Source organism: Salvia hispanica, chromosome 3 (assembly GCF_029641045.1).
Source record: "Salvia hispanica isolate PSC_SH4W2 chromosome 3, Shi_PSC_v1, whole genome shotgun sequence".
Lineage (NCBI taxonomy): Eukaryota > Viridiplantae > Streptophyta > Magnoliopsida > Lamiales > Lamiaceae > Salvia > Salvia hispanica.
Window position 1 is genome coordinate 15879424 of NC_142694.1, and position 10093 is coordinate 15889516.

At 41.0% G+C, this 10093-nt stretch overlaps 1 protein-coding gene across 1 annotated transcript; it reads right to left on the bottom strand.

The window, feature by feature from the left end:
- Nucleotides 1-899: 899 nt before the first annotated feature.
- LOC125215850 (protein CELLULOSE SYNTHASE INTERACTIVE 1-like) lies at nt 900-9823 on the bottom strand. Its single transcript, XM_048117414.1, has 8 exons — nt 9664-9823; nt 9164-9295; nt 8612-8685; nt 5142-8190; nt 2465-5006; nt 1808-2262; nt 1440-1556; nt 900-1323 (listed from the first exon to the last, which is right to left on the bottom strand). Exons 2-8 carry the CDS (start codon nt 9164-9166, stop codon nt 1162-1164), a joined length of 6402 nt encoding a protein of 2133 aa, XP_047973371.1. The 5' UTR covers nt 9167-9295; nt 9664-9823; the 3' UTR covers nt 900-1161.
- Between the last annotated feature and the right edge of the window lie 270 nt (nt 9824-10093).

Consider the following 10093-nt stretch of genomic DNA (forward strand, 5'->3'; position numbering starts at 1 on the left):
TTTTTATTTCTCCGGTGGAGTAGGAGTTCAATCAGCGGAGATTGTGCTTGGAGACAGGCATCACGTGGTGGTGATTGGCGACGTCGACTCAATAGAGCTGACGACACGGCTTAGGAAAAAGGTGGGTTGTGCTATGCTGATGAGTGTTAACGATATCGCCCCTGCCAACGCCAAGAAGGCAACGCCGGTCGCCCCTGCTGACGCCAAGAAGAAAAAGCTGGCACCACCGGTCGCCCCTGCTGACACCAAGAAGGAAAAGCCGGCGGTGGTGGCGCCGGTTCCGTCCTCTAAACCTTCAAAACAAATAATCTAGGAAATTTGGAAAAGTTAATGATTTTTTTTTTTTTTTGAAGAAATCAAAGTTACAAAGATATAAGAACCATATGCCGAGTACATAAATTTATTATGATATGCACGAGCTATATATTCTAAAATTCGAGTTTGAGATTTTGAGACAATAATTTTCATAGATTTCATTTCCTTGTGCGTACTTTTTGCATATTAATTTACACATAAAAATAAAAAAATTCGACAATGTTCACTTCAACAATAATCTCAATTTTAACAAAATCATTTCACTACTATAATTATACTACAAAATTGTTTCACTATTATATTATACTACTACAATCTATGTATCGTAATTTTTATATTTATGTTTGATTTCAATAATTACATGAATAAAATAATTTAGAGAATGAAAAACGCGAAAATAGAAAGAAGGCAAAATATAGAAAGGAAAAAAAAGAAGGCAAAAAGCCTAAAACAAAGAAAATTGAGTATTTGGAACTCTTTTGGTCCCAATCAATACCATTCTGCAAACTGCAATGGACAAAACAAGTGTCCATTTTTTATGATGCTTCAATTCTAAAGAAATCTCAAAATCAAGACTATTCAACTCTCAAAAATCAAAATATCTTTAATCAACAAATGAGGTTACAAACAATTACAGAGAAAGACTTGCCATCATAACTCAAAGCAAAAATCCAACAACAAAAAAACTCTCAAATTACACAAGAATACATCAAGAAGCAACAGAAACTGCTTCACAGGATTTGCTATAACTATATATTTACACACAATATATTTTATAATAAAAAAAATTGAAAGAAATCAGTAAATAGGCTTGTAAATTTGTTTTGAAATGGAGTTGGTTAAAGCTCAGGTCTCAGGAGGGGGCACCTTACTGTTGGACCAGAGAAATTCGATGTGCAGATTTCTTGAAGGTCCGCTTTTGCTTTGAGGCAGCAATGTGTACTCTCCGGCAACTGCACCCATCATCACTACACGGTCTATCTGGATCATCACCTTTCCGAATGATTTCTGCCGTTATACCATCAAAAGTATTAGACTGAGGAAAGTGAAGTCCAATGTGTATGTGTGCTGTATTTTTAAAAACACCAAGTAGCTTCATAGCTGGTTGCTTTCAACTAGCTTACCTTCCCCATTTTGCTCTTGTTCTTGCATGAAATGCGAAGCTTCTGGCCTTTGGGGGGGCTTTCAAACGACCACGTGAAACTCTCGTCCCATTCTGGATTGGGACCAGTGGATACAATCTGTGGTCGTTAAGAATATAGTTTGTTAGTGCAAAAACTGATATAATTTGCACGTTGAAGTTCATTGTATCCAAGTTTCTATGTGTAATAGCTATAGAACAAAATGACGATAAACATCTCACGTAAATTCATACAAGCTACCATAATTTAGCACTTTCTTTTGTATAGGATTAACACGTAGACGGCAAAACATAAAAACCAGCACGGTAGTACTGAAAACAACAAGTTGAGAAAGAGGTAAGATTTCAGACCTTTGTTAGTTGTGGGGGTGAACTTCCGAGGGTTAGCTTGCAAAATGCACTAGGATTCCCGACTGATTGCTTTAAATTGTTAGCTCGCTTCATTATGACAGTGAGGGTTCCAGGCAAACACTGCAGCAAAATTTCGGATTTCTCCTGGAACCGAGGAGGTCCTGATTGGATTAGGTACTGTAACAGGGGTATGGCGTCTGCTGCAGCAATTGATTGGGCTCGAGAAACTTCAGCTGGACACGCTGACCATGCCTGCCTGAGAAGAAATAGTGCATCCAAGGCAGCTTCTTGAGTGGCTTCTGTTCCACTCTTGAGAGAGGTGACCAGATGAGGAATGCTTAGTGTTGCAGGTTCGGAAGCTCTGAGACGGGGGAAATTGCTAAATAGTGAATTGAGGGCCTTCAAATACTCCTCATTTACCGCTCCATTGGCCCACAAGTCTTTCTCGATTGCAGCTGCAAGAACATGAAAATCGTATCATGAAGCATCAATGATATGAGCAAACTAGTGATAAAAGCAGAGTGAAACCAAGAAAGGTTTTAGAGAGACAATTGAATTCTTTTTTCTCATCATCAGATAAAAAAAAGTTCATCTAGTTTTGTGCCGTGGTGCGCAGTAATGCAAAACGACATTTCATTAAGAAATGAAGAAGTTTACCAGTTATAGCTCTGACAGTTTCACTTGAGGCGTATTCTTGTATGGTATTATTAGAGAAAAGAAGTTTGACAAACATTGCTGCCTGCAGGGATGTTTCAGGTTCACTTGAACCAATCAAATCAAGCACAACCTGCACACCACCAGCTTCTGCAACTGCCCGTTTATTTGCTTTGCTGTACATAACGAGGTTCTGTAGAGTACATATAGCTACTACTTTCATTTCTTCTGTAGGTTGATCCTCAAGCAGACTCACTAGTGCTCGGCATGCTGAAATGGCATCTGCTGATCGAGCAAGAACCTCATTCTGGAAAAGATCACCAAGAGCAAGAGTTGTCAGTAGCCTCGCCTGCTGACCTTGGCTTTGAGGATCCATAAGGTATTGAGATAGTGGCAAAATGGCAGACTTGGTAACTTTAGATTCCCGGATCTTTACGTTGTTCAATAAAACCTCAAGTAGTCGGGCAGCTGTTTCTTCGCACTGATGACTTCTAAGAATTCCCAAAAGTGCCTCAATCGCCCCGCTTTCAGCCATTGCTTCAGCACTGCTAGAGTCATCACTCTCCAACACTAGAAGAGCATTCAGTGCACCAACAACTGTGCTCTGCGTGCCTGAATGAAGCAGCCTAACTAATACTGCTATAGGTACTTCCAAATAGAACTCAGAACTATATTGCATAATACTGGATAAAACAGAGGCAGCTGACTCCCACAAGGCATTTGGGAGTGAAGAATCAGCTTGAAGTAGGACTTTGGACAGCTCAGTCACGCCACCCTCCTTTGCAATCTCATTTGGCCATGTGGCTGCAACACAGACAAGAGCCCGGACAGCTCTATGCTGCAGAATAGGAATTCCAGAACCAAGAACGCGTATCAGCGGACCAATCACCCGTTGTACTAGAGGATCTCTTTGAAGATGCTCCACCAAAAGTAGGTGGGAAAGAAGCTCAGCTACAGATTGCTGCACAGCTGAAGCAGGAGAATTGAGTAAGGATATAAGAGGTTCAATAGCATGCTGAGATGGCAGGGTGTAATCAGCACGACACTGTGGATGCTCTAGAATATTGACAAGAACTTGCAGAGCACTTTGTTGTCCATCAGGTCCAAGCTCTAATCTTGTTAGTAACAAGAACAGAGGCTCAATAACTTTTGCTGTTGATGGAGCTTTGGCAATGGTCGCATTATTAGTGAGTATTCTAAGCAATTCAGCGAATGCAGCACAGAGGAAATCAGGTGCCTCATGAAGTATATCAAGCACACTCTCGACCACTCCTGCTTTCACCATTTCCATCTTACATGCAGGCCTATCTTTCCCTAACTTAACAAGAGCTCTTGAGATGGCCTCATGGAGCAAATAATTCTGACCGTACAGAAGACCTACAAGAGGGATAACAGCACCATGAGCAGCAACAAGTTCTGCCAGGTGTTCGTCATCTAAGAGTCTATCCAATGCTCCCACAACTGAATGGTGTGCTGGACTATACTCGGTAATGAGAAGAGAAACTAAAGGCTCAACGCAACGAGCAGCAGCTTCAGTAGATTTTATCCTTGTATTGCAAAACAGTACAGAGCACAACTCAGCGGCATCCCCTTTCAATTCTATCGAACTATTTGATGAAAGAATCCTGCACAACACATCAACTGCATTTATCTCAACATCAGCAACCACAAGGGCTCTTGATGGATTCTCACTTAGTAGCCGGACCAAAGCACCAATAGCAGCTTGCTGCTCCTTCTCAGATCCCGTGCTCAGGATTTCAACCAAAGGTTGAACAGCCTGCCTAGAAGATTCTGCATTCTTTACATGGTCTGCAGCAAACAAGTTTTCCAATGCTTTAGCAGCACTATATCTTGCTGCTCTTCCACCTAAACGCAAAACTGCGACAAGTTGAGTGACAGTGCCCAATGCGGCTTCATGTCTCCTTATCTCAGGTGTACTAAACAGAACTCCAAGTAAATCAGTAGCAGTTTGTTCCGCATCTTGCGGGCTTAGAGAAAGATACTTTGTCAAACCTTCTAGAACCCCTGACTCCACCATGACAGTTTGATTAGAAGTACAATCTCGCGCAAGCTGAATCAGAAGTCCCAGTGCAAGGAAAGGTGCCCCAGGTCGTTCTGGAATAGGTTTCAGCAGATCAACAAGCGCAGGTATTGCTTTTCTAGACGTTGCGCTGACTCTAATGTCATCCACCCTAAACAGTCTCTCAAGGGCAACTTGGTCGGGATAGCCTACCAAAGTGAACTCCTCAGACAATTCCAGAAGGTCATGTATATCAGCATCAGAGCAACCAAGCAAGGTAATCAGTCCTACAGCTGCCCCTGAATTCGCAACAGACAGAAGAGTTCCTCTGCTACCATTACAGACCAGACTAGCCAAAGCTTGGGCAGCAAAAAATCTGTTTGCTGCCACTTCTGACCTCAAAAGACTAGCTAGCACTTTAGTTGCGTTCATGGTTGCAGGTGCACGAATGATATCTCTATTTTGAAATAAGACAGCTAATAATAGGGCAGATATCCATATACTGCTATCTTCTTTGTAATCAGACTGCAAAATGTTTAGAAAAAATAAGTATGGAATATAGAAGTGATTTTTGTAAAGATGCAAGTATATGAAAAGCAGCTTCATGGCACCAAAAGTATTGAGTATTGAATTTCAAGCAATAAAGAAGTAATATGACACCTGAGTATACTGGAAAAAGGACTGAGAGATTTTTTCTGTGAGAATATCAACTGCTCCAGCCTCCATAATATCCAGCTTATTTTTGTCACTATGACTAGCAAGTACAGAAAGGAGCCAGATAGCTATACTCGAACCATATATGAAGGAAGTAATTTTCTCTGAGTTGTGTTCAGTTGTATTGTTATTCATCCTGGAGATACTTATGATATCTTTGCTTCCCTGATCTCCAACTTGAGATGACTCGGAAGAATCTAGCATTCCAACAAGAGAACGCACAAGTGAAGTACACAAATCAGACGTATATAATTCTTCAACTACTCTCTGATGATTCACTTTTGCACTGCAAACAATAAGTGCAGCTCCACCAATTTTAACCCTTGCATTTGAGGAACTGATAACCCTTCTTGCAATACATAAAATGCACCCGGTGATGCTGACAACTTTGTTCCCAACAACTAGGGGCTGAGCCTGGCAGAGCCGAGAGAGTATTTCTATAGCTTTATCTTGCAAATGCGGTATGGCATCAGCAATACACGAAACTATAGGTGTAATGCTATTTGGGTAGTCAGAAAGAACTGCCCAAGAAGGTTGGTTGTGCCCAATATCTCCAATAGGCCATGAGAGGAGAGCAAGTGCATCTAGAGCCTCTGACGCAGCAACAGATTTACTGTCAGCCCCTTCAAGGAAAGAAACTAGAGCCATAAATGTTCCAGTGCGATTTAAACAATCAGTTAAAGCAGAATCAATCTTATGAGAACGCAGAAACCGAGCAATTGCAGCTGCAGCATGGACTTTGCCAGCATTTGTTCCCTCACGCAAAACTCTAGTAGCAGGCAGTATAATTTCTTCAGGGGTAGATTTTTCTGATGCTTCACTGTCTAAAAGTAGATTTGCCAAAGCGCAGACTGCTTCATTTGCAACCGGAAGCATTGAGGAACTAGCAAGTGCCACTAACAAAGGGAAAGCATCTTTAGCAACAAGAGCGACGTCAAGGTTCTCATTGATAGAGAGAAAGATTGCGGCAAGGCAGTGACAAGCTCCAACTAAAATGTTTTCAGATTCAACATTCAATAGCTTCATGACTGATGAAAGGGTCTTAACAGCAGTGCTAGTTTCACGCAAGTCCTTCCTCAGTTCAAAAATTCCAGCCAATGCCCGTGCCGACTTTGCCCGAGTCTCTTCGTTTGTAGAGTTTAAGATATCTATCATCGTATCAATAGCATCATTTGCAGCGTTACCCTCACATATCATATCACTCAGAGGGACCACACAGAGTAAATTTTTCAAGGCATCTAAGACATAGACTTTGGATTCAGGTACATCACTGGTTAATAATGCAGAAAGTTGGCTGATCGTTGCTGTATCAGACTCGTGAATCAAGTGACCCAAGGTCTTAGCAGCAATCTCCTTGCCATTGGAACTTCCATTCTTTAGTATCCAAAGTAGAGCAGGGACCGCAGAAGCACTTTCAACACAAGCACGTATATCCTCACTATGATTACAAAGATTTCCGAGTATTAATGCAGCGTCTTCTTTGGCTTTTGCAGACCCTGTTTCCAGAATTTGAACAAGAGGAGGAATGCCACCAGCAGCTGTAATAGCCCATTTGCTTTCATCATTTTCATGAGATAGAAGGCAGAGCAATGCTACAGCACACTCTTGCTGCTGCTCTGATGAGAGACCAAGAAGTGATATCAAAAGCTGAATCCCATCGCGACCTTGAAGGGCTTGCCACAAACTACCATCACTTTTGCAAAGAATCAAAAGAGACCTTATCAACTCTTCCTGAACCTCATCGGTGGCCATGGTAATTAAACCAACAAGCAGCCTTTTCGCATCGGAATTTGCTAGCTTGCTTGATAATACCGTATTTGCATACAAACTAGCAAGGGATTCTATCGTTCGCTCCTGCACCAGAAAGGGTAACTGAGGTTTGAACTGTTGTAGCAATGTCTCCTCAACCTCAATGGGATCCGATGCTCTAGCAGTTTCTGCTTTGCTGTCATATATCATTAATGCAGACGCTATTGCTCCCAATGTGTCTGCCACTTGATCAGGGGAGCTACATGATTGAAGGCTTTGACCAAGACTTGATATGACAAACGATAGGCCACCAGATATGTTTGCAAGCGCACACATTGCGTTCTCTTGCAAAGCTTGCGCAAACTCACCCTGCATGAATTCTTTTGAAGGAGCTATTGTCGCATTGATTAGGACAGGTATACCGCTCGCACTAGCAATCTCCCGCCTTGCTTCTTTGCACTGAGCAGAAAGAGATTTAAGAGCACCTGCAGCTTCTGCTCTTACAGAAGCATCATGCCCAGGTCCAAGTAGCCTGAGAAGCAGTTTAGTTGCCTCTGCAGCCAGAATTTTTGTACATACAGATGGATCCTCCATCATCATACATGCCATAAGAAAACATACATTTCCTTGTGTACTTGATGGGCCTGAAGTCAGCAATTTGATCAGTGTATCGACTCCTCCAGCTTTAATAGTAGCAGACCAAAATCCCTCAGTGCTGCCAGAAAGATTTCGCAAAGTGCCGGTGAGCAATTCATCTACCATGTTTCCAGCCTTAAGTCCTTTCTTTAGTTGCTCCCATAAGACAGGGACAACTCCTTCTGTCGAAAAGATTTTTGAGCCAACATGATCCTTAGCACCATCTTGTGAAACCGCAAATATGGCCCTTGCTGCTGCAATTTGTCCATCAACTGAGTTTGATTTAAGAAGACCAAGCAGTGGTGGAATGCAACCTCCAAGCAAGACTTTGACACGCAATTCATTCTCTTTGCAAAGAGAACATAAAACAGTAGCAGCATGTATCTTTATTGCCAACGATCCAGAACGAAGAAGAGAGACAAGCACTGGAACTGCTTGGGAATGAGATCCAACAGCATCCAAAGCATTTTCCCTTGTACTAATTAGCTCATGTAATTGCTTCAATGAATTCTCCTTTTCTTGTGATGATGAAGAACTCTGCCGCAAGCGCTCAATGCATTGGGCAACACTTGATAATGTCCCATCCGGGTCCTCCATGCTACTCCTATCCCTGCAAGTAAAGAGGCAGTTTTATGGCATTCAAAACTTGTTCAACATAAACTCATGAAGTGATTTCTAACAGAAAAGTAAGCAAATGCATTTCGGTATGTGTGTGGTTTAACCTGGAAGGAAGAGCAACTCTTATGCCTAAAATACCATACTAAAGTTTAAAAAACCAAAAGAAAATAGCATAAAGAATATTACTGAATATTTATACACATAAAATAACAAAACAAAAGTTGGATCTTGGAGGACTACAGAACATCTAAAAATCTAGGAGGCAAAATTCTACTCAGAGTTTTGAAGTACTTCTGTAAATACTAACACCAAATGATTGTTGTCAGCTTTTGTTAAAAATGACAGACAATAAAAATGTTGATGAACAATGCTAGGTTCTTACAGATGCTCTATAAAGGTACCATTCAACAAACCTTGAATTCATTTTGTAGAGGGAAAGAGGAGTTGAAAGCTCCAAGTCCTGAGATTTTGCTTCTCCACTTCTCTCCTACAGTAGAAAAAAACACATAAAGTACATACTCAGTTGAGGTTTGAGGGAAGCTCTGAACCGATATCTAACATTAGAGTAACTAATTAACTATTTAAAATTAAAAATAGGCCCCAAACTGATGCATCAAACAGTTCATGAACTTTGCAATGTAGATTAATGATAAACACATTAGATTCTAATATCTTCCCCGAGCACACTATCTTCAAAGCCAAACAATGACTGCACAAGTATACTATAGACTGATTAAACAAAGCAAGTGATTCAACACCAATATTCTCTGCAGTTGCATCCAGACAATGTACCAAACACTAGTAGAAACAAAATTCATTAACATAACGCTCATTACGACTAGACTCTACATTCATAACTGATCCATAAGATCCAAAGAAGATATAGTATTCAAGAACGATTATAGTGCAACTCTTACCAATCACAAATTCACAAAATCCAGTTACCACCGAAGTAGAAATCTTACCATATCACTGTGGGCGCTGCCGTTGGTGGCAGCAGCCCTCCACGTCGCCGTCGCCGCCAGCTTCTTATGAGCCTGATCCCGAGATCTCCACTTCAGATTTGTCACTCCCACCACACAGGCAAAATGCTTATGCTGAATTCACAAATCATTCACAATACACAATAAGAACACCAATCCGAATTTCACATTTACACTAGCAATGACAATTTTCAGCTGAATTATGCACAAATCCGATATTCAATTGTAAAATCGCTGCATATCTAGAGGCACACATTATCAACAATTGACACTGAAGTGAACTGAACACTAGAAAACAAGCTCTTCTCAAAATCTCATCACAGATCTTGCTGTAAATCAGTAGATCAGCGTGATCTCGCACGATAAGTTCATGAAGCCGAAAATCATCAAGGATAAAACTGAATGCAGCTAGAAAATGCGAGCTGAGAGAGGAAGGTAGTGAAACGAGAGTGAGATCTAGCAGAAATGAGAATAAAGGAAACCTTTGGTTAGATTGTGGAAGAGTGCATCACAATTTCCTTCTTCGGCAACAATGTTGGTGTAGAATTAATGCAATTGAGTGAGAGAGAGAAGTTTTCTCTCAGTTTCTGTATCTATTGTCTCTATTCCAAATTATCGTTTCGTAACTGACAAGCGAGGAAGATAAAAAGCTTTCACGAGTGTGTGTGTGTGAGAGAGAGAGCAGTAAAAGGAGGTGGGTATTGACCACCGACAAATATCGCGGCGGCGGCGGTTAATTTTTCCGGCTTCACCGTGGGCTTTTGTTCTTTTCCGGTAAGTTATGAATAATAATTAAACTATAATTAATCATACTAGTATTAAAATTGATAGGGAAAATACATGCATTAATCAAAACTTGACTTGGCTAGATTTAATTTATTCAAGTTTATTGAAAAAATTTAGGTGGTGAAA